The sequence below is a fragment of the Sceloporus undulatus genome, chromosome 2, assembly GCF_019175285.1.
Source record: "Sceloporus undulatus isolate JIND9_A2432 ecotype Alabama chromosome 2, SceUnd_v1.1, whole genome shotgun sequence".
NCBI lineage: Eukaryota > Metazoa > Chordata > Lepidosauria > Squamata > Phrynosomatidae > Sceloporus > Sceloporus undulatus.
In genome coordinates this window covers 318966955-318992753 of record NC_056523.1, presented here as the reverse complement: position 1 = coordinate 318992753, position 25799 = coordinate 318966955, and the positions used below count along the sequence as shown (strand labels likewise).

At 41.7% G+C, this 25799-nt stretch overlaps 1 protein-coding gene across 2 annotated transcripts in view; it reads left to right on the top strand.

Moving 5' to 3' along the window:
* The window catches only part of MAPK4 (mitogen-activated protein kinase 4), a 121846-nt gene that overhangs the window by 69228 nt on the left and 26819 nt on the right, over positions 1 to 25799 (top strand). For both annotated transcript variants that reach the window (XM_042455501.1, XM_042455499.1), the window contains one exon: positions 8283 to 9633. In XM_042455501.1, the coding sequence (XP_042311435.1) occupies positions 9088 to 9633 (546 nt within the window). In that variant the 5' untranslated portion in view covers positions 8283 to 9087. The remainder of the gene's footprint in view (positions 1 to 8282; positions 9634 to 25799) is intronic.

The following is a 25799-nucleotide window of genomic DNA, read 5'->3' as shown; positions in this document are numbered from 1 at the left end:
ACCAGAAGATATTTTAGAGGAATGTAGAAAGCATAGCTATAAGAAAGTAACAACAACAATAGGAGTAATAGAAGGGGGGGAGGGTATAGAGGGCGGAATAGAAGGAATAAGTTTATTTAAGATTAAGCATCGTTGTATCCCTCTTTTAATTTTGTATATAATTTAATAAAATTATTATAAAAAATATACAGCTGATAATATACGGTTGATAAAGTTGATAATCAAGCTGCAAACATGACCTTTGGTAAATGTATAATAAACAAAATTGGCACAATAGTTCCATTAATATGTTAACTCAAAGGTCACAGAATACTGTGAAAGCTTTTGCAGCCTCTAGAACTTTGTAGCAGAGAAGATGAAAAGCAAATGAAAAAGTGGGTGATGTTCAGACCAAGAGAGTCTGGTTACAGTTTTAAGATGGAAAGTGGGCAGAGGCTGCAGACATTCACAATAGACTTTGCCACATTCTGAGATGATTTCAGATTACCGTACATAACACGGTTTTTAAAATTCTTCTATTGTCCAAAATGATGGATTTTTAGTTTTGGTTCCAACTGTATTTTCCAACTACTTTTCTTAAAGTAAAATACATTGCTTCATAAGCCACAGTTTTGTGATTAAAGTGGAGGGGGGCAGAGCACATGAGAGAGTGGATCTGTATTAAGGGATATTTTATTTAATTGGAACAACCAGTACTCAAAGTTAATGGACAAAGGTTATGATTCCTACCATTGCATTTAGGGGAATTGAAGCCACTGCAGTATGTGATGCTTTTAAAAGATTTCATGAGAGTGTGGCTGTTGTAGAAATATTTGTAAGTCTGATAAAAACCAATTTTCTAGCAGTGCTACTGCTGTTGTTGCTGAGTGCAGCTCTTTACCAATTAAATTTGCACTGCACACTCTCTGTGTGGGTGGGTGTGATGTACACAAACCAGAGATTGCACCACAATCTTAGTGATGAAACAGATAAAAAGGGGGCCATCCAACAGATTTATTTCAAGAAACATTTTGCCCTAGAGGATGCTTTAATTATTTCCTACATGTATACACCCATCTTCTTTGACAAGGAGCACTGATATATATTTGTTTCCCAAGCAGTTTTCTATCCAGGCATCATTGCTTATACTCCAATATCACACATTGAAACTGGGGCACATAAGGCTAAGCAACTTCAGAGTGTGGTCAAGGTGGCAAAATAGTTTTTTGTGGGTTTTTCGGGCTATGTGGCCATGTTCTAAAAGAGTTTCTTCCTGACGTTTTGCCAGCATCTGTGGCTGGCATCTTCAGAAGATGCCACATGGCCACATGCTCTGAAGATGCCAGCCACAGATGCTAGCAAAACGTCAGGAAGAACCTCTTCTAGAACATGGCCACATAGCCCGAAAAACCCACAAAAAACTATGGATGCTGGCCATGAAAGCCTTTGACTTCACAAGGTGGCAAAAGTTATTAATAAGGAAGAACACACAGGCTAGGAGAAGTTGCTGTCTTTCCAAAGAAGTTTCTTCCAGTTCTGTTATTTCTTTTTCAGAGCAGCAGGTCTTCTTGTTTTCCTGAATGTCACCTGCTATAGCTAGGGTCACTTGCTTTAGCAAATTCTAACAATCTATATCACTAACACATATTTTCAACTTCAGCATTAACTGGAGAATCTAGTGAGTTATGAGAAGTGGTTAGAAAGAGCGGGTTAATAACTTACTGAGTTGATTAGTAAGTTAATTCAAAGCTCTGCACTGACTCTCACTGGGTAACCTTCACCCCATCCGTTTCTCTCAACCCAACCTACCTTGTAGCACTGTTGTTGTGAAAATAAAGTATGGAGAAGGAGAGTCATTTATAGTACTTTGAGCTTTTAGGAGTAAAGGAATGCTATGTAATCAATACAGAATAATACACTCGTCCACACTTGCAGCTCTGACTTTTGCAGATTTCATTATTCTTAAGATATTCTTATATCTTAAGAAGAATCTTAAGACCTTCTTCTTTTCTCAAGCCTTCCCCCCATGAGATGTTACTCTATGGTTCACCCCTTCTGTTAAGGACCTTGCAATGTTTATGGATTCCCCACTCAGCTGGCCTGTTATTGTATTGTTACTGTTTTTAAATGCTGTTTTTATCATTTTTTACTTCGATGTACTTTTCTCTAATCTGTGCGCTGCTTTGATAATTGGAAAAGCGGGATAAAAATAAATTATTATTATTATTATTCATGGATTTTATTAATATCTTCTCTTTAGGAATATCTAAGTCTTCCAGCACAACTCTATGGTCAACTTCAACCAAAATTCACACTGAAAGACCTAGAGATTCCTAGAGAGAACACTCCACTAGGCATTTGTAGCTTCTCTAGCACAATTTTGTGGTCAATGTCTGGCAGACGGTGACCACAGAGTTGCACCGGAAGACCTAGAGATTCTTAGAGAGGTGTTCTCTCAGGTAAAAATATAGTGGTTTTGTTATTTGTGGTTTCCCCATATTCATGGGGGTCCTGTGCCCCTAATCCCAGCAAATGTGGAGGCATGAGTGAAGATAAATGCATTCTATAGACATTAATTGAAAAGTTAAATTTTATATGGGTCATTTGAGGTTAATGTAGAATATTTTATGTTTTTCTTTTCTTTTTTAAAACATAGACCTCTATTTTTATCCTGTGATGTTTGGAAAAGTTTGCTGAAACTTTTCTCCAGTTAAATTCATGAGAATATCTGTCTCTGGTTTTCTTTCATTGCAACGTGATGGAAGTTCTCGGGTCTTGGCAAAAATAATCTCTTCCCAGAATCACTTCTTGTGAATCCATCAGCCATGACCTCATTAGCAGTCCTGTCTTGGTTTCCCCCTTTGTCTCCTTGGCAAGCAGGCGTCAGATCTAGCCTGTCTTTTTATAAATGGCTTATCGGCATGACGTAATGGGTTGGGTTTCTTGTCAGAGCCTACAGGCTTGCAGCCAAGAGTAAAGTTGAGTGTTTTAGGATGAATAGCTGCCAGATCTTGAATTCAGTGGAAACTCTTGCCCATTTATGCCAGCAATGTATGAGGTCAGGCACCCTTTTAGAAAAGGTATAGGAAGAGAGACTAGATCGGACAGCTCATAATGCTGAGAACATTTGGCAATGCTGATAGAGATTTCTTCAAATAAACTAAGGGTGGGAACTGTGCAGCTTTCCAGACATTGCTGAACTGCAATTTCCAACAGCCCTAGCCAGTGTAGCAATGGTGAGTTGATGCTAGGAGTTGCAACTCAACAATATCTGGAAGACTACACAATTTTGCACCCTTGGATTAGAGAAGTTAGTGGTTTGTGATGTCACAAGCAAGAACAGAGGATTGTAAATGCAGCTGCACCTTCCATAACTGGACCTGCTTGCGATGAAACCATGTATAGCACAATGTTGCCCCATATGAACCTGGCTGTGATTTGTGATTTTGGGGGGAAGGCCCTTCTGTCTGTCCCATCACCTTCTCAGGTGGCCACACAGGAGAGGGCCTTCTTGGTGGCTGCTCCCAGGCTCTTGGACTCCTTTCCTAGAGAGATTAGGATTGCCCTCTCTCTGCTATCCTTCTGTACTCATTTGAAGACTTTCTTGTATCAGCAAACAAAAGATAGATGGTTTGTGGGGGGGAAATTGTATTCTTTTTAATGGTTATGGTTTTAACTCATTTTAATTTTGTTGATAGCTTAAGTACATTCTTAATTTTTGTACAATATGGATTTTTGGCTGTATTTGTTTTAACCTTTGTGAGCCTTTTTGAGTCCCAGACTGGGGGAAAGGGGGATATAAATCATAAATCATATTTAGTATCCTTTATCCGAAAAAACGCAATCCAAAATGCTCCAAAATCCAAAACGTTTTTCATCACTGGGTGAGATAGTGACCTTTGTTTTATGATGATTCAGTTTACACAAACTTTGTTTCATATACAATTTTTTAAAAAAGATTGTGTAAAATTACCTTTAAGCTAGGTGTATATGGAGTGTGTGAAACATAAATTAATGTCATGTTTAGACATGCATCCCATCTCCAAAATATCTCATTGTGTGTATGCAAATATTCCAAAATCTGAAAAAACATTGAAATCCAAAACACTTGTATTTTTGATAAGGGAGGTTCAACCTGTAATGATGGTGATGGTGATAATAATGATAAATCTTAAACTGGAACTACAGTGTGGGTTGTACATGTGAAAATGCTGGAAGGGAGATAAATTATTGGGTGCACTTCTGCAGTAAATAAAGAAATAAGGAGTCTCTAAGGAAAACAATATGAATAATTGAAATAGCTATGAAGACTGCATCTCCTGTACTTTGAAATGGCTGTTTGGAAGAGAGCATTTCAGCATGTTGCAGCCTTTCTAACCCCTGTCTAATACTGCAGCCAGAACCAGCGTGGCCTAGTGGTCTGAGTGTTGGACTATGACTCTGGACTCCAGGGTTCAATTCCCAGCTCGGCCATGAAATCCACTGAGTGACCTTGGGCAAGTCACATGCTCACAGCCTCAGGGGAAGGCATTGGCAAACCTCCTCTGAAGAAATCTTGGCAAGAAAACCCCATGGTAGGTTCACCTTAGGGTTGCCATAAGTCAGATACAACTTGAAGGCGCACAACAACAACAACAAGGCTGCTGCCACACTGCAGAATCCTATGGAGCCCTGGGATCTGTAGTTTATTGTGGCACCAGAGCTCTCTAACAGAGAAGGCTAAATATCTCACTAAACTACAAATCCTGCAATTCCATAGCACTGAGCCATGGCAGTTAAAGCACTGTCAAACCTTAGGAGCTGCATCTGCAAAAATTCTCATTTCTCTGACATTATGACAGAGCTTCAGCCTCCATTATTTTTTGCATTTGGTTCTTTGGCATACCTGAAGTGCTCTCTCAGTACTTACTAAGAACTGGGACACTGCTTGGGTCTCCAGCCTGCTGGTATATGGCATGCAGTTTGATGTGCTTCTGAGAACTGGAACTGGAAATCATGTCCAGCATATCTACTTTTCAGGCATGCTTTTCACCACTCAACAACTGTTGCATTTTTTCCTCATCCTACTGTTGGCCTCTGTTCATTTGGCACAGGAATCCGTTGCTATATATAGCCTGGGATCAGTCAGCATTCTAGAAATGCAAGATCTTTATCAGAGGCAGGTTTTTAATCATCTTCTCTTGAGTAGCACATATGCAACAAAGCATATTGGCTGCAGAGCTGTAGGAAAACACTTCAGAGGTTGAATCGGTATGTCATTTAATTTGCTTTCTGGTCCAGTTTAGCCATGGCTCAAGTTGTTCCACTTCAGTTCAGCTGCACATCACCTGCCTTTTGGCTTCATCACCTCATGTTTGTTGTGAGGAAGCTGTTATGGAAACTGGATCGGGTCAGGCATCATGCAGAAAGGGTTTTGTTTTGTTTTTTTAGTCTTTTGTCTGGCAAGGATTATGTTCCCTTGATAGTTCTGGGACTTTTGCAAGCATTAAATCTGAGTGGTGCTGAAATCTTAATGAAGGAGTGAAATTTCCTGCTATGTTTCAGTGTATCTGAAGTTTGCTTCAGTTCTCCTGGGAATGAGAAGAGATGTTGTTGACACTGTACTCCTGACTGAATATACAAATTCTTGATCATTACAATTTTAAACATAAAAATCAACTTCAGTTATATGGTGAATGTTCAAACAGCATCCTGGAATTACGAGAGTTCAAAGGACTGGAAGTGCCACCTAATCCAATCCTCTACTGCACAGGAAAACCCAGATGAAGACTTCCTGAGACCTGGCCATCAAACCTATGTTTAAATGTTTCCAAAGGAGGAGAATTCACCACCCTCCCAGGCAGTTTAATCTTGGAGAGTGGAATTCTATTCTTCCCAATTTCCTTTCTTCCTCTTTTCATTCTTCTTCTTTAAGGTAAAGGTATTCCTCATTGACAAAGTTGTCAAGTCGTGTCCAACCATAGGGGACAAGTGCTCATCTCCGTTACTAAGCTGAAGAACCAGTGTTGTCAGAAACTACTCTGTGATCATGTGGCCAGTATGATTGCATAGAATGCTGTTCACCTTCCCACCAGAGTGGTACCTATTTATCTACTTGCATTTGCATGCTTTCGAACTGCTAGATTGGCAGAATCTGGGACTAGTGATGCGGCACCCGGGCCTCAAACTGTCAACCTGCTGATCTTGCAATCAACAGAGTCAGAATCTTAACCACTTGAGCCACCGCACCTTTTTCTTTTCTTTAGCTTAAATCCAATTCTCTGCAATAGCAGAAAAAAACTTGCATCATCTTTTACATGATTTCCCTTCATATATTTGAAGATGGCTATCATATCACTTCTCAGCCTTCTCTTCTCCAGTCTACCCATTCCTAACTCCCTAAGATGTTCTTCATAGGGCTTGGTTTCCAGGACTTATATCATTTTGGTCACCTTTCTCTGGGCTTGTTCCAGCTTGTTACTATCCTTGAAATTTGGTGCACACAATATTCCAGGTGAGGTCTGAGCAAAGCAAAATGAAGTGGCTCTTCTACTTCCCTTGATGTGGATACTATGCTCTTTTTGATGCAGCCTAGCATTGCACTGGCTTTTTGGTGACCACATCACATTGTTGACATATGTTTAGTTTAACTTCTAGTAAGACCCTTCAAACCATTTCACACTTTCTGCTTTCAATCCATGTGTCACCCATCCTGTATTTGTGCACTTATTTTTTTCTTGCTTAGGTGTTGTACCTTACATTTAGCCCTGGTGAAATTCATTTTGTTCCTTTTGTCCCAGCTCTGCAGTTTGTTATGGTCATTTTGAACTTTGGTCTTTCCCTGTGGTGTATTATCTACCTCTTCTAATTTAGTGTGACATCTGCATATTTGATGGCATGCCCTCTATTTTGTCATTCAGGTAGTTTATAAAGATGTTGAACAAGACTAGGCCCAGGACAGAACCCTGTGGCACCCCACTATACACTTGTCCCCAGGATGAAGCAGAGGCTTCAGTAGGGGGGTGCATGAGGTGCGGAGCACACTGGGTGGCACCGCAGAGTGGGGCAAACACCTGGTGGGCAGGTCACTCTTATCCATCCCAAGATATCCCCAAACCACTCCCCTCTGCTAGTCAAGATGCCTCTGGTGTCTATTGGCTGTGGCTGCTGGTGGAGGTGGGGTGCTTCTGCCACCCAGAAGCCCCTTCTCGGTTTCCCACTTTACCAGCAGCCCTGGCTGCCCTGGAAAGGGCTGTCAGGTAGCAGCAGCAGCTGGTGGTTGAAAGGGGCTGTTTTCTGGGCCTGGCAGGGCTGCTGGCCAAGCAGGAAAAAGAGTTACCTCCTTTTTCCATTTGGTCAGCAGGCCCACCAGATCTGGACCCACCACTAAAACAAAACTGGCTTGGTTGGAGGAGGGGGACAGCTGGAGTATATGCCAGGCAGCCTGGAGCTGGCAGCATGAGTTACCGCACTGGAGTGACACTAATCCTAGTGACTCCACTTAGGTAAAGATCAACCATTAGTAGACACTCTTTTGGATGGTTTGAGATTTATTGGTTTTAAGCAATTACAAATTCTCAGAAATTATTATCTACCCCAACTTATACGAACTTGTCTGCAACAATATCATGGAGAACTTTGTCAAAAGCTTTGCTGAAATCAAGTTATACAGTACTACATTCACAGCATTTCCCTCATCTACCAAGCTTGCAACTCTATCAAAGAGAAAGAAAGAGTTTGAAAGAGAAGCTAAGATTAGATTGCCATGACTTGCTCTCGAGGAACCCATACTGGGTCCTAATAATCACAGCTTTCTTTTCTAAGTGCTCACAAACTGACTGTTCTCAAACTTTTCCTGGCATTGACATTAATCTAACTGGTTGGTAATTGCTCAGATCCTTATTTCTCCCCTTTTTGAGGATGGAGACAACATTGGCTCTCAGAGAACTAATCTCTGTTGTTATTTCTCACAATCATTGATGAAAGGGAGAGCTTGAAATTGATTGTATAGCTCTAAACTCACAGCAAGGTATCTGATTGTTGTGTTTTTGTGTGTCACATTCTTCCAAGAGTTTGCCTCTTGTGCTGGGAAATGTTCAGATAGAAAAATAGATATTGTATGAGTGTAGAAAAGGAGGGGAGTAGAGAGGTTTAAGGGTGTGTGTGTGTGTGTGTTTATTATCATTTAGCAAGGATAACACTTGAGGTACTGAAAAAAATATCATTTATATTGTCTATTCTATTCAGAAAGACAGATTTTTTTTTAAAGAGGATTACATTATCATGGATTATGTTAAGCTTTTTGTGTTTTGTCTTCCTTGCAGGAAAACCCTCTAGAATAAGCAAGGAGGAGATATGGCACTGTGAAGACCAAATAACACATATATCAGCAAATAAAGAATGTGGAAAAATGGAACGAAATTGAGTATTCAGATGCGTGGCACCAAGATCAGCTGATGAGGATAGTACTTTTTTTCCTTTTAATGTGTCTCCAGATGATGAAATGGAAAACTGGTTTTGTATTTAAAGATGCGATATAAAGTTAACCAAATCCTCATTACTTGTTTTGCATGGAGAAGCATTAACTCACAATGCTAACAACGTAACATTTCTGGAGAACAAAATATTTCTGGTATAAATACTGATATCCAACCTTTGTCACAGAAGATCCATATCTAGGTAACCAAGATTATTTTAAAAGTGATTTAGGTTTCACTGAGGCATATTCCCCAGAACAGAAGAAATGAGAAGGATAATTTTGAAATTCTTATGAGTCTTTTAGTTTATTGGCATGTTTCAGGTAGAGCCTTCCCTAGATTAATTTGCTTAAGTGCAGTTGTACCTTTACAAAACAATCTGTCTGCCCTCTTTCTGAACTAATGAGTCATTGTTTTAAATTTCCAAGCCTGTTGAAGAAAGTTTTTCTGAATTGACTTCATGCCTAGTTTCTCACTTCACACTTCTGAATATTCAAACTCCTTCTCTTCTGTCACTATGGGCTTCAAGCAAGGAAACTTGGAGATTTTAATTCATAAGCATGATGAGCCATTTGATTTCAAACCAGATTGGTGATCTGGAAGTTCTGGCTCTCTGGTGGGATTTTATTACAGGAACAAAGAAGACACCACCATGGCGGAAAAGTGTGATTACATCGCAAACATGTATGGTTATGATTTGGGTTGCCGTTTTATCAACTTCAGACCCCTGGGCTTTGGTGTGAATGGGCTCGTACTGTCAGCAGTTGACAGCAAAAGTTGCCGCAAGGTGGCTGTGAAAAAGATCGCCATCAATGATGCACAAAGCTTGAAGCATGCCTTCCGGGAGATCAAGATAATCCGTCGAATGGACCATGACAACATCGTGAAGGTCTATGAGGTGTTAGGACCCAAAGGAGCAGACCTTCAAGGGGATTTGTTTAAATTTAACATGGTGTATGTTATCCAGGAATATATGGAGACAGACCTGGCCCGTCTGTTGGAGCAAGGACCACTCTCTGAGGAACATGCCAAACTTTTCATGTACCAATTGCTCAGAGGCTTGAAGTTCATCCATTCAGCCAATGTTTTGCACAGGGATTTAAAGCCTGCCAACATCTTCATTAACACAGAGGACTTGGTGCTGAAGATTGGTGATTTTGGATTAGCAAGGGTTGTGGATCAGCATTATTCACACAAGGTAAGTCCCAATGGGTTTTTTGCTACCTTGTTCATGTTACTGTCCACAGACCTGAGATCCCACATCAGTTTTCCACTCTCGATCATTCTAAGGCCTTATGAGGCCTTCCCCCCCCCCCCCCCCCCAAAGCAGTGATATACACAGAAAGGAACTGTATTATATGAAGGCAGGGATGTGGAAGCTTTGGTTCTCCACTTATTGTCCTTTGGCCACACTGATTGGGACCGAGAAGAGCTGGGGTCCATATGTTTCTCATTCCTGTGCTAAAGGCACATTAGCCATGCAATCCTGTAGATGTTTACTCAGACATAATACCCAAGGAGTTTCATTAGACACATATCCAGAAAGTAGGCATACATTTTGCAATCTAGTAAGCATAGTAAAATAATGTTTTACTCTTCCCATTGCTTTGAGTGGAAGGAAGCCCAGAGCAGCGTTTCAATGAACTGATTTCCTTAGGAGGAAAAAAATAACCACTACAAATATTTGAAGCACTTTTATGTAAAATTTCATAATTGACAAATACTCTAGATTGAGCTGGGATAGGAATTGAAGACACGGTGAGTATTTAAAGGTGCATCAGTCCTCTAAAACCAAATTACAGTACCTTGCTTTATATTCGTTTCTTGCCTGCGAGCCAGCCAGCTGACTTCTATCTCCATCATGAGTTGCATGCAAACTGACCAGTTGCCATCAGCCCATGCCTTGGCAAGTGGGATGCAGTGAGAGCTAGTAGCTACCAGCCCTCAAAGGTCACAAGTGCTAATTTCTTAGTATTGTTGTTGAAACCTGTTTAGCTATTAAGTAAAGCATCTCCCCATGTGACACAACACAATAATGTCATTGTTCCACAGTATGTAATGCGAAAAATCATCTTGCTGGCTACTAGCCAATTAGCTTAGCATCCTGCCTTTTGTTTATTCAGCAATCAGCTGGTAGACTGCAGCTCCCACCATTCTTTGCCATTGCCTACACAAGCTAGGGCTGCTGGGAGTTGCAGTCAAACAGCACCAGGAAGGCTACATGATTCCTAGTGCTGTTTGAAAGTACGGCATAGGAAAGGTTAAGGAGAGCTAAGCTTTGTTGATTTTTAAAGCTGATTCTGAAACACTTTTTACAATTTTTTAATCTGTGTCTCCAAATTGAATGAAAGAACAATATTGTCAAGGCTGTACATTCCAGGTAAAAACAACTGGCTTCCATTCTGGTGGCGAAAAGGCATGATTCACATGGACTGTGAAGTCTAGACAATTACAAACAAGCCAGCTGTGTTGAAGGGAATCCAACTATACAATTTTCCAGACTTTAGTTAGCCGAAGACTTCAACCCAAGGAGTACGAAATTGGCAAACTGTCTTGCTCTGGAGCAAAGATGTTTACCCTCAGTTTTCAGAGCTTAGACAAACTCCTTTTTTGGACTACACTCCTGAAAACCTACCAGTGTCTATGGTGGTAGGAGATTCAGGAACCTGTACTTCAAAAAGGTGATTTGCTTAAACTTTGTTGGTTTTATGTCCCTTTCCAGTATAACAGGTATCATTGGGCTTAATTAAGCAGAAAGAACAGATGGGAAGTCTAGAATTGGGACTGTTATACCTGTAGCATGGAAACTTCCACTGTTAAAGTAAAAAGAATGGCTTATTATGGAAAACTTTGAGCACCTCACCCCGTCAAACAGAGTTGTGTCCTAAGCATGAGTTTGGCATATACACATGGTCTCTCTGGATAAAAGCAATAGATGGACAGAATGAGGAATGTGCAGTATGTTCAACAATTGTGCTCTGGTATGTTTTCCCCCCAGCTAGTAGTTTATTTGGGATTTTGGCTTTGCTGGTCAAAAATAAGAGAGATGCTTCCTACTTCCGTCCTGAATTCTTGGAGGTGCATGTGTTTTGTTTGTGTTGGCTAATAAGAAAACAATGCAAAATCCTGAATTCTTAATGTGTGCGCTTTTGGGTGACTGTGCTCAGGCATGTGATGCATCAGAAAACTAACCAGAGGTTTGAGGCTGCCTGCTAATGGCTACTTAACTATGTGAAGTCGTGATAATGGCAGTTTCCCATTATCTCTAATCTTCTGTGCAGGGAGCTTGAAGCAGCATTTAAATATATATATATTTGCAGTATTGCTAGGAACTAAGCTAGGGTCACCGTGTGATCCAAGGAAACCTACATGCCTTCCAACTGTCCCAATTTGGCAGGGACAGCCGTGGCTACTCCCCTGCTGTCCCATTTTTTTTCCAACTGCTTTAAAAATATCTCAGTGTCTTCTCCCACTTCCGCCTTTGCCCAGCTTCTTTCAATAGTTGCAAGCTGCGTTCAAAGTGCAAAGCAGTTTGCTCTCAATTAACTCAGCTGGGGGAAAGCAGAGGAGGAGGTGGAATCTTGTCCTTCCCAGTACGGTCATACAGAAGCAAACTGTTGCACCTTTTGAGAGAGTTTTCTATTAGAATCCTGTTTTTGTATGTATGTGTTGTGTACCTTCAAGTTGTTTCCGACTTTTGGCGACTCTAAGAGAACCTTATCATGGGTTAGGCAAAATGATAAAATATATTTTGGACAGTACTACAGTGGGTCAGATCTGCAGCTGTTCAACCAACAGTATTTTTGTTGTCTTCAAAGTCATTTCTGACTTATGGTGATCTTAAGGGAGTTTCCTGTAATGGGGATTTCTCGGCAACAGTTTGTTCAGAAAGGATTTTCCCTTGCCTTCCTGTGAGTGTGACTTGCCCCATTTCCATGGCCAAGTAGGGATTTGAAACAGTATTTCATGACTGCTGTTTAGCTGCTCAACAAACTGCATCCTGAAGATGTCTTGTGCCTTACCCACCACTTCATAACATAGCATTTGAATTTAAGACTTTGCAGAAATCGTGAGTTCAGAGAGGGATTCTACCATGAGAGCACCATAATCTCATGTCCTTTTGACACTGATGAATGATTTTTTTTTGTCTTGTTTGACCAAAGGCAACACAGTGTCTACAGGAATGCATGTACACTGTATTGGAAGTGAGGTCTCTTTGGACTACTTTCAGCTCTCTTAAAACTTTTATCTCCTTCCAGTCACAGGATCAGTTCTCTAGTGCGTCTTTGTTTTGATTCAGTTGCACAGCATCTTGTGGTTGAGGGCCAAGCGGCATTTAAAGGCTTTCAGTTTCCTGAACAGAGACTTCAGTATATGCTATACTATCATAAAGGATACTTTTTGGCAGTGCATTATACTGCCCAGGAGTTGAATGTTGGGGGAGTTAGTTCCACCTGAACAGTTCAGTGTAATTTCTTTTATAATAATAATAAATAAAAATTTTATTTATATGCCGCCCTTCCTCCGATCAGGATGCGGCAGATATTCAAATAGTCTATCTCTGTTGTTACTAGATGAAGATTGGGAAGGAGGGAAAGCCAAATCAGATCTCCAACATGCAGAAAGACAGAAGGTCAACTAATCATATTTGTTGTCCTTTTCTGGTTTCTTGATAGGTTAAAGACCATACCCAAGATCTCACTGAGAATAAGGCCACAGGGGAAATTACTATGCATAGAAATACCCATGTTTTTTAAATTTTATTTTTTAATTTATTTTAAGTAACTGAAGCTAATTCTGTATTTGGCCAAAAGTGCAGCAACTGAACAGCTGTGTTTCAGCTCTAAGCATATTTAATTCAGCCTGGCAGCATCTTGGCAGGTAAATAGGTAGGAATCCTAGATCTTGGACTCTACATTAATAGTGTAATTCCTATCTTCCAAAATGTCCAAGCATTTCACAATTCTGATAGATTTTGGCAAAGATCAGAAAAAGAGAACTACACGCCTGATCTCATTTAGAAAGACATTCCACAGGAGAGAAGATGAAAGGCATTACTTCTGGTAAATGTATCTCAGACACTGGCTGAACTACTAGGAGCAACCCTTCAGAAGATCTCTGAATGTTGCCAGATTGAGGACTAGAAAAGGTTCCTGTAACTTTTAAGACGTGTAGAAGAGAGAACTTCAGCAGGTGTCACTTGCCACATAAGTAGGTCACAAGCAACATTTGAAATTTCCTCTTCTACCCAAACATTAAAGGTATTTTTTTTAAAAAAGCAGTTTTCACTCTGGCAACTCTATTGTTGTTAAATGTCCTCAAGTCAATCTCAACTCATGGTAACCCTGTGAATGAGACATCTCCAAGACCTCTGGTCCTCGGCCACTCTGTTCAGGGCCTGCAATGCTCAGGGCCATAGCCTCCTTGACTGAATTTTTTCTTCTGGTATGAGGTCTTCATCTCTTCCTACTGCCTTCTCCCTTTCTAGCATCATTGTCTTCTCTGGTAAGCTGTATCTTCACATGATGTGGCCGAAGTACCACAGCTTCAATTTAGTCATCTTAGGCGGGATACAGACAGCCCAAAAAGGGCGGTCTATCCATGCCTTGTTTTGCTGCGCGAGGGAGCCACAGCAGACAAATGGTGCGGCTCCCTTGCGCAGCAAAAAGAACTCTTAAAAAGCAGGATCTTGCGGCGCGTTTGTGATGCTGCAGTGTGCCAATGGCGCACTTGTGGCATCACAAACATGCCGGGACGTGCAGACGCTAAGCGTCCGTCACATCAAAATGGTGGTGCCTGTGTGTACAGGGTGCCGCCATTTTGACGCCCCTGTCACGTGCTAGGGGTGAGGCCAGTAAGGATGGTGCGCCCTTGGCCAACCCTTAGCATGTGACAGGGGTGCTGCAAAGGCCCGTCTGAAGAGGGCCCATGTTTCCAAGGAGAGTTCTGACTTGAGCTGTTCTAAGACCCATTGGTTAGTCTTTTTGGCTGTCCACGGTATCCTCAGCACTCTTCTCTAGCACCACATATCAGAAGTTTATTTTCTTTCTATCAGTTTTCTTCACTGTCCAGGTCTTGCATCATACATGGTGATGGGAAATACCATGCCTTGGATGATCTTAATTTTATTGTTCAATTGTATATCTTTGCACTTAAGGATCTTGTCCTGTTCTATCATAGCTGCCCTTCCCATTCCTAATCTTTTTCTGATTTCTTGACTGCATTCTCTATTCTGATCAATAATTGATCCAAGGTGTCAAAGGTTTTTAACCATTTCAATTTTCTTGTCATCTAGATTGAATTTTTTTAGCTCTTCCATGGCCATTGTTTTTGACCCTACCTTAGACTATTATAATGGAAGGCTTGTTCTTGAGTATGCTGGTCCTAAATTAAGATGGGTTTAATCTTAGAAAGGCCTGTTAACGTCATGCTCAAGGTGGTAGTAGGATCCCCTTTATGTCATAACCAGTGTATCTGAAGTAAAGGATAACAGGTTCTGTGGGGGAAACAGTTTCTAAGGGAACAACACCCATTAACTTTTCCACCCGCATCCAGATGGCCCTACACATCCCATACCTGCCGCTGCTGCTGCTGTGTCCGTCCTGAAGCCTCTCATCAAACTCTTTGATGTCAGAAGGTGGTGCCTGGCCATGTTGTTGTAGCCCGACATCCTGCTTCCACTCTTACAGATCAAGGTTAGCCCAAGACATTTTGCTGCCTGAGGCAGGACAGATAATTGAACCACCAAATTGATATGTATCATATCAAAACAAGCTATGTAATTCTGGCATATCTAGAAAGTCCCATAAGCACCTTGCCCAGTTCCTGGCAGTAAAAATAGTGGCATGACAAATTGAATAGCAATCCCCACCATGTATCATTACAGTTGTACCAAAGTAGCACCATATTAAAGTTCCAGTGGAACAGCAGGGCTTCCATCACATTCTTTAGCTTGACGACTGGTTATGTCTTAATGGATTGGATGTGGATAAACAAATTGAAACTTAATCCAGACAAGACAGAACTTCCGTCAAAAGGTAGATTAGGGAATAGGGAGTCAGCCTATGCTGGATGGGGATACACTCTACTTCAAGACACAGACTCACAGTTTGAGTGTATTCTTGAGCCTGGATGCCCAGGTTTCTGCTGTGGGCAGGGCAGAAGTGCTTTTGCACATTTGAAGCCTGTGTGTCAACTGTATCCATTCCTGGAGATGCCTGACCTGGCTAAGGTGGTACATGTCTTAGGGCCTGAACAGACAGGCCAAAATAAAGCTGCTTCAGGTCTCTTTGGAGGTATGCTGTTTAATTATTCATGCATCCTAAGAGGCCAGAAGCTGGGCTAAAGCTGCGCTCCAGTCCTAAGGCCTGGAGCGCAGCTTTGGTGTGGCTTCTGGACTATTAAGATGTGTGTGTCATTTAAATAGCATACCTCCTCCAAAGTGACCTGAAGCAGACCCAGTTTGGATTACTGTAACACCCAGTTTGGATGTGTCTTCATGGGGCTGCCTTTGAGGAGTGTTCAGAATTAAAGGCAGAATACTTTAAATCTGTTTTATCGTTGATTGTTTTGAATATTTTAGCTATATTGTACTTGTTTCAAATTGTGAGCCACCCTGTGTTCCACAGTCACAGTCATGACAATTACAATCCAGTACAGTTTATTAATGTGAAGAATGCAGTTATAACAAAGCAGTGCTTGAAACACACAACTTGCTGATTCAGTGCAAATTTTTAAAAAGATACAGATATTGTGCCTGACATTAAGATACAATGTAAATTTCAGAAGACATAAATACTAGTAAATATTTAATATTATCAACATCATTGCAGATACTGCCACTGCAATAAAGTGGAGCCCCTCTGATGGTTTTGCTGCTTGATTCACAGGTCCTTATGGCCAAAGTCTGGCTTGTTTTCTAATCAATGTTCTCCTTACCTTTTGCAAATGGAGTGCTGAGGGATTTCTGCCACCAAATAAAAACAGGAAGCATTTGCTATAGCGACATTATACACTACCGTACTAATTAATTTCAGTGGGAGCAAGATCTTCTTTGGAGTGTTCCTCCCCACCCACCAAAAAAATTCTCTGAGAAGTCATCTGTTCTTACCATAAAGTCTAATTAGCACTGCTCTTTTGAAATGCAGGCTGCTGAGCGTCCTCAGATGTTTGGAAACTAAGGGGGTGTTCTCACTGGCTTATACTCCGTGTTACAAATCGAATCCAAGGTATAGCGTTCCTATTAGAAACCAAATTAACTCTAGAACAGTTCCAGAGTAACCCACAATCGTTCATTGTAAAGCGGATTTTTATTTAATCCGTGTTAATGGCATATAATCCGGGTTAAAAAAATAGATGGATCAAACCTACAATTTTCCTTGATTCGGGATAGGATTCGGAGTATTTAAATAGGAACGTTTCGGCCTTTGAATTGGGTCAACTGGATGGGAGGAGCGGAGCGCGATGGGCTGGCCTGAGGGTGTCACCCTCTTTGGTCTCTTTCTGCATCGCCAGCACCATTTTCTTCCATTCGCATAATAGCCTTTCCTCCGGTGGATTGCAACCTCCCCTCTGCTCCTCTTTCATAGACCGATGTGTGAGGAGAGCCATTGAACACCATTTTTAACTATTCTTTTTTTCTTTTTCACCTCTGCCTGAGCAGCAGATGGGCTTTGGAGGAACTATGGGATGAGTTTTGCAGGACATATCCCCACGTCAAGGCTCTCCTGACAGTCCTGGGAGCAACCTTCCCCAAAGATTCTCTCCCCATGGGGCAGCCAAAGCGAATTTGGGGCTACGAGGCTCTTTCCAGAGGAACTATGGGATGGTTGTGTTTGTTGTGTTTGTGAGACACTTAACCTCCTCTGCCAGAGAGTGCTGGTGCCATAATAAACTACCATTTCCAGGATTCCCTAGCACTGAGTTATGGCAGCTAATATGGGGAGACACAGAAGAGGACGAATAAGCGCCTCCTGATTGGCTCTTTTAAAAAAAACAACCGCGAAATTTATAACGAATTAAAAACGGCCAGGTAGTGGGAACGCAGGTACAGGCTACATCGGTGTGTGTTACTCCGAATTAATGTGACGTCATGATGACGTCGCATTGATTGACAGCCGAAACAAGTGAATGTGAACGAAAAAGTACAAAACCAATTTAAATATACACCGATTCATCCTTGAATGGGGACGAAACAGGGTCAATTACAGCGAATCAAAATAAAACGTTAAGTAAATGGGAACGATACAAATAAAGCAAATTGAAAAGCGGGATAACACTCGCTGTATTTTGAATCACTTTAAAATGAACCACTGTATTTAAATTTGTTTTAAATCACAAGTGAGAACACCCCCTAATTGCTGCAGAGATTGCATGGATTCTGTTGTACACACGATTCCACCTTTATCCATGTGATACACCAAGATCAGAGGTTGGGAAAGTTACATTTTTGGAGTCCCCAAATCCCTCAGCCAGTTCAACGACTTGATATGTCAGCTGAAGGAACTCTAATCTCCAAAAGTGTTTGCGAGATTAGTTTGACTTCTCTGTCACAGAGTTCTGGTACCACAACAAACTACAAATACTAGCATTGCGTCCCATTGAGCCATGGCAGTTAAAGTGGCGTCAAACTGCATTATTTTTACAGTGCAGATACAGCCCTAGTTGAGAAAATAGCTACACACAATGTGTGGTCTTCTGAATAAACCAGTCTGAATAATAAATATTATTCCTAACAGCAAAATAATTCCAACTTGGTTTCAGTTATAAAAAAATAACTGGTTTTAAATAATCTTCCCATCAGGGAATGCAAAATAGTATTTAAAAATATCTACCTGTCCCTGATGATAATTTCTGAATTTTCTGTTAATGCTGGGAGAGAGATGTTGGCTTGGAATTGCTTCCATCCACTTGCAGGGTGAAATTTTGTGGAATACCATCAGCTTTCCAGAGTGCTGTTTTCTCACAGCCACCACCTTTACATCAGATTTCCACTATAACTGTATATTTATTATGAAAAGGACTGAGAGCTTTGTAAGTATACTTTCCCTCACTATAACCCTAGTATCCCCAGCCAGCATTGCCACTGGGAGCACAGAACAGCTCCTTATGGCAGCAAGATAGTGCCCATGTGTAGGGGTATGTATTGTCCACATGGTGCCTGCATTTTTGTCTTCGTGAGGGGGTCACATCCAAAACTATGGGATTTGGGGGGCATCATGTTTACTCTGTATAAAAGTAAGAGCTTTCCAGCCCCCAAATAAGGTACAATCCTTATAATAAGGGACAGCTGCCATCCCCATAATGGACAAGCACTCTGGCTTTCAGATAAGGGACACCTGGCAACTTTATTCCCTATTATGAAAATAAAATGAGAATGGAAGGCTTAGACAGACCTAGGGTAAACATGCCTATTGCATGCCCCAGACACACTCACCGTGATCCATCTGATCCCTAAATCATGATATTTGTGAAAGGATCTTTTGCACCAGACAAGAAAGCCAGAACAAGACTTCGCCTGATAAAGTTAATTATTTTGGGTGACAAAAATAATGAAATTACATCAAGAAGAAAATAGAACAGCAGCAACACTATGTAAAAAAAAAGCCTCCTTCCTGCTTGCTGATGCTGACCAACTTCATGTGCAAAGGCCCTGTTGCTAAGACATTTTTGTGGCAATTTCAGCCAACTGATGGTTTCCAGTGGCGACTAGTGATTTTCCACATCTGAGGTGTAACAAATCTGCTTTGAGTTTTGGCCCAGACCTTTAAAGGAGTAATTAAAGGTTCTGTTGTTGTGTATCTTCAAATTGTTTCAAACTTATGGCAACCCTAAGGCAAACCACAGAACCCTTTCTCCAAAATAGAATTGCTCCTTGAGAGTTCATTGCTCCTTTGACATGGGATCCACCAGTTACCACTGTTGATTTCTCTGTACAACTAAAATACAAAGGGATCCAGTTGTCAGAGGTGCTGTTTCCAAGCAGCCTCCAGAATAGTGAAGTGCCACATGTTACACATCATTTATGGTCCACACAGTCTCTAAAGTGCATATGAGGCATGATGTTTGAGAGGAGCCACCCATGCAACACCTGAGAAGACAATGTGCCCATAAGCAAATCTTCGTGACTTTAGCCGAGAAGAATGTTACAACGCCCACTGAAGAATCACTAGCCAGAACCAAGGAACAACTACTATCGCCCACTACATACATGGGAGATGTCAGTGAGTAATGGGTGGAAGTGGGCAGAAATGTTTAACCATGCACTTGTCTTATCTCTGAATTCTAGGAATCTAAAAAGGGTTGTTAGACTAAAGCATGGAGGGGGGATGGTGGGCCATGTGCTGCCATTTCATTGCAGCTCTGAGTACAATTCTTGCCATATGGCAGGGGAGTTCCTGGTTTGTAGCTCCTGTTTCTTCCCTCCTACAGCCAGATGTACTGAGCTAGCAGGAGGGTGTCCCATATTTTTCTCATGTGTAATTTGTGGAAAGACACGTCATTGCTAGTGGGCACCATTCCCGGCCTTCTCTACTCCGTTCTGGCTCAAATCCCCCACTCTGTAGTCTACTGTCTGTTGGAAAATGCTGAATAAAGTGAGGGCATTTGTTGAAATCCAATAATAATAACAATTAATACCATGTTGACTAATGTGGAGAACCTTAGCCTTTCTGGGGATTGAATTGTATTGATGCTTTTAAGACTAAATACTGTCCTTAAAATATATTCAAAGAAGAGATAAAGCCTTGGCTTGTTGGCAGGGCATTTTCTTTACATGCAAAAAGTCAAAAAGAAATGCTTCTCTCTCCCTTCAGCTGTGCTGGAAAAAAGATCTCACAAACCCCCCTCTATGATCGCACATGCCCTTGTGATTCAAGGAAGGCAAACCAGTGGCCCATATCTTTCTTTAATGGCATTTTTAAACAATGGTCTCAGGAAAATCTTGATTGATCCCATCTTAGTTAATTTTCCAGACCATACAGATTCTTTTTATGCTTTCTTCTTTCTTTCTGAGGTAAGTAAATCAGTTACTTTTAGCGTTGCTAAATTTTGTGTCACTGCATGTACTGTCCATCAAGCCATTGCATGTAGCCTCCCTCATTTGGAGTATAACCTGACCAGTTTCATGCTCAAAGTACCATTCTTTTATCATTTTTATTCTTTTCTATATTATTGGTCATAGACCAAAATAAAGATTTGGGTTGACTCTTCCAGACTATGCCAGATTCTTCCAGACTGGTACAAAGAAGAGCTCTCTCTACAGAGCCAGGAATTGCCAGTTTGTGCTCCCTCCATGTACACTAACAATCTTTCCTTGACTTAACTTGTCCTCGTAAAAGGTTGAGGGATGCAGGAAATGAAGGAAACTCTATAATATCATAGGTAACATAGTCAATCATCAAGCATAATCTCTGACCAGACATCCATTTTAAAAAAAAGGTCACACACATTTTCAGAGACATCACAAAACAGAGGCATCTGTTATACATTTCTATTAACAGATATTTATCCAATAGGCTAAGCATTATCACATATGGTACTTATCTTAGGAACAGTACACTAGGCAGCTGTTAGAAACAGTGATAGTTGAAGCAGTTGCGCTGCTAAGTGGACTGGTGACTATATTATAGTGTTGTGTAAGGTTTTTTTTTTTATGGATGCTTGTTCAGAGATATATAGTTCTTTGATTCCATCAAGGAAGCCATGACACTGTGTTTGCAAGATGTGAGTAGGGCGGCTGATGACTGGAGATTCTGGAAGTCTCTCTTTCATTGGGTTGCCATAAGTTAAAGTTGACTAGATGCAAATAAAAGCAGCAAAGTTCCAAAAGAAAAGAGACTGTATTCCTTAGCAAACGGATGATTGATGACTTAGAGATCTAGTAAAATCATTATATAAGTTATGTGCATAGAGAATAAAAAGTCTCTGTTGCTTCCCAAAAAGAGAGAGAGAGAGAGAGATAGTGTGTGTTGCTCATTCGGTAATGTAAATAAATAGGCCAAAACAGTGCAAAGCCATGTTTTAATTTCCCCATGCCAAATATGCTGAAATTCCAATGCTTAAAATTCCTTAACGGGAATACTGACGTTTTGTCTGCTTCATAGGACAATACAGTTGTCCATGTGTTTGGAAGCCCAGTTAACAAAACCAGTGGATTTTTTTTGGGGGGGGGGGGTGGTTCTGGCTATGTGGCCATGTTCTAGAAGAGTTTCTTCCTGACATTTCACCAGCATCTGTGGCTGGCATCTTCAAAGAACGCTTGCCTGGAAAGGACTTGGGTATATATATTGTGTGACCTGGAAGGGCAGGAGTGATTTGCATGTGGATTGTTTTGTTGCTAATGGCAGGCCTCAGGGTGGGAGGGTCTGCAAAGGAGGATTAATGTCTGCTTGATAGTGCTCATTGTCTGCTGGGAGATTTCTCATTTGCATTTGTTGAGTCTTTATCTTGCTATTTTTCAGGACTGGTTGCCAAACCTTGTTTACTTTAAGGGTTTCCTCTTTCCTGTTGAAATTGTCCTGGTGTTTGTGGATTTCAATGGCTTCCCTGTGTATCCTGACATGGTAGTGGTTGGCATGGTCCAGAATTTCAATGTTTTCAAACAGTAGTGTTTTCAAACAGTTTTCAAACAGTAGTAGTAAAGATAAATTTCAATACAGTTCCTATTTTGGGGGGAATGAAGTATATTATCCCAGGGGAGAAAAGTGGAGACAATTAGCAAGGGGAGGGAAACTTAACCGAGCTAGTCTGGAAAGGCCTGCTGGAAGACATCCATCTTAATGGCCTTTTTGAAGGCTTCTAAAGTGGCAATATGATGGATCTCATCCAGCAGGTCGCTCCAGAGCCTAGTAGTGGCCGATGAGAAGGTCCTCTGGGTCACCATAGATAGTCTGGTCTTTTTTGGTTGTAATAGGTTCTTCCCAGAAGACTTAAGTGTGCGTGGTGGATTGTGTAGAAGGAGGCATTCCTGCAAGTAGTCTGGACTCAAGCCATTTAGGGCTTTAAAGGTAATAACAAACACTTTATACCTTGCCTGGAAACTAATAGATTGCAAGCCTGAGGGCAGGGAAATGTCTAATTAACAAACTGTAAGCCGCTCTGATAGCCTTGGCTGAAGAGCAGGGTATAAATAAATAAATATTATTAAGTATTATTAATAGGCAGCCAGTAAAGAGATTTTAAAATCGGTGTGATGTGGGTGGCTCGTGAGATGCCCACAACCAGTCAGGCTGCCATGTTCTGTACCAATAAGTTTCCGAACTTGGCATGAGGGTAGCCCCGTGTAGAGCATGTTACAGAAGTCAAGTTGAGAGGTTACAAGTGCATGTATTACTGTTTCTAGGTCACCCAGTTCCAGGAAGGGCCACAGCTGGCGTATCAGCCGAAGCTGATAACAGGCACTCTTGACTGTCGCATTTATCTGGGCTGTCATCTGGAGGGATGAGTCAAGAAGCACCCCCAAGCTACGAGCACAATCTTTGAGGGAAAGTGTGACTCCATCCAGAATAGGTGGACATATCTCCATTCCTGGATTAGGGGTCCCTATAACTAGTACCTCCGTCTAACCTGGATTCAGCTTGAGTCGGTTTTCCCTCATCCAGTCTATTTCTGCCCCAAGGCAGGCATTCAGAGGAGAGATGCCATCCTTAGTCACTGCTTCAGTCTGAGACATAGTGAAACATATTTGGGTGTCATCAGCGTATTGATAATATCCCGCTCCATGTCTCTGGATGATCTCACCCAGCAGCTTTGTGTAAATGTTAATAGCATTGGGGACAGAATCGCGCCTTGAGGGACACCTGATTTGAGCTCCCTCTTGGCTGAACAGCTGTCCCCAAGCGACACCATCTGGAACCTACCCGAGAGGCAGGACTGGAACCATTACAAATCAGTGCCCCCGATTCCTGACTTTCTCAGGCGTTCCAGAAGGATACCATGGTCTATGGTATCGAAGGCCACTGAGAGGTCCAAGAGCACCAGCAGGGTCACACTTCCTCTGTCAGTGCCCAGATGGAGATCATTGACTAAGGTGACCATGGCGGTCTCAGTTCCGTATCCTGCCCTGAAACCAGTTTGAAATGGATGTAGAAAATCCGTTTCATCCACGACAGCTTGGAGTTGAATGGCGACTGCCTTCTCAATCACCTTGCTTAAAAAAGGTAGAAGTGAAACTGGCCGGTAGTTGTTTTTGTCCAGGGGGTCCAGGGAAGGCTTTTTTAAAGTTCAGAGCTAGCAAGAAAGTACTTGTGGCAAGACATACTTCCTTCTGACAGCCTTGAGTCACATGTGGAACTCACTCCCACAAGATACGACATTAAGTGCTATTTAAAAGTTAGGTTAGGTAGAAAGAGATGACTGACCCAAGTCCATTCAGGAAGTTTTGTGGCTGAGCACCTTTTAAAGTATGACTCTAAGGTCCAAAACACACTGCAGAAATAATTGAGTTTGAGACTGCTTTAACTGCCAGGCTCAATCCTAGGGAATTCTGGGAACTCTACTTTTGAGAGACGTTTAGCCTTCGCTGTCAGAGAGATCTAGTGCCACAATATACCACAATACCCTGGATTTCCTAGCACTGAGCCAGAGCAGTTAAAGTGGTCTCAAACTGGATTATTTCTGCAGTGAGTTTTGGACCTAAATTATTATTATTATTATTAAACTTTATTTATATAGCGCTGTAAATTTACACAGCACTGTACATAAAATCATTTAATTAGACGGTTCCCTGCCTCCATGCTTAATCACACTGGTCTTAATCCAAAACTGCAACCACTACAACAGTCATGTGAGGAACAAAGGAGGTATTTGGGGGGTCAAGGAAAATGGCCAAAAAACAAAAGCAATTTCTTTTTCTGACGCCGGCAGTTTCTTTCTCCATTGCCTCCATTTTTCTGATCTTGTACTCATCCCAGATCTTGTACTCTTGTAGCTCTGCTATGTTTATAATTCACATACTTGGCCTCAAAGTTAGAGAGTAGATGGGGAAGAGGGTTGCCAGGCTAAAAACTGGAGAGGGCTCTTGTATCTTTAATGTAGCTTTGAGAGAATTACAGCCAGGGTTTCTTGTTATGCAAACAGGTACTGTAACAAAAAAGAGCTGCTCAAATTCAATAATCTATGAGGTGAAACAGACTAGTGGAATGAAGCAGATTCCAGCTCTTTGGAGGCATGCCAATTAGATAACGCATACCTCCAAAGCAGCTGGAAGCTATGCCGAAACTGTGCTCCGGTCCTTTGGACCAGAGCAGAAAGGAGCTTGGATAATCCAATTCCTGTCAGCCCTTGTGTGCATGGCCTGCCTTGGGAGCAGGCCATGCAGTCGGACGTTCAGACCCACTTCTGGCTGGAGTGGACTTGGCCCGCTCTTTCCCATCCATCTGCTCCGGCCCTATGCAACCATTAAAGGTATAGGAGTGGTGTCCAGTTTTCCTAGTGGGGAACCAAAGGAACACATTTGGGGAATCTGTAGGTTCTGTAGGTTCCCAGCCACAATTCAGCCCAGAGCCATTGATTTTTAGGTTGTGTTCCCACTTGCCTATAAAGCAGATCATGAAGCGAATTAAGAGGTGTTGTTCCCACTGATGCCCAAATTAGTTCCTCAATGCCCCGGAATTGTTTCCACTGTGATTCGATTCAAAATCGAATTATATTGTATAATTCGAATTAGATGCCTATAAACCAGTTTAAAAAAATAGTAGGTTATAACGCAGGTTATTTTTGAAAGCGGGGTACGATTTGCAGTATCCGAATGGGAACGAAAGGGTGTCTGATTCGGGAACCTGACGATGGAAGGAGCAGCACTCAAGGGGCTGGCCTGGGGGTGTCACCCTCTTTGGTCTCTTTCTGCATTGCCAGCACCATTTTCTTTCTTTCATTTGCATAGCCTTTCCCCCAGTGGATTGCAACCTGCCCTCTGCTCCTCATTCATAGACCGATGTGTGAGAAGAGCCATTGAACACAATTTTTAATTATTCTTTTTTATTTTTTCACCTCTGCCTGAGCAGCAGATGGGCTTTGCAGGACACCCCTGCTTGATCGCCCCCAGACAGCCCAGGGAGCAATGGGGGAGGCAAAGAGATTTTGGGGAATGGAGAGCCTGGACGTCCAGGGATCTGAGGGGGGGTGATAGAGCCTTATCTTCTCTCTTCCCCAAAGATTCTCTCCCCAATAATGAAGCCCGCTGCCTTCTTTGCCAAGCCTCCTTCTAGTCTGGGGAGACACAACAGAAGAGCCTTGGATGCAGCCAATTTTCATTGGCTGCCCTAAAAATAAAAAACCGTAGACTTGTGACGTCTGAAGCCTACGTGCTTGATTGACAGCTTGTGGACACAAATGGGAACGGGGAGCAAGTTAATCCACTTTAAA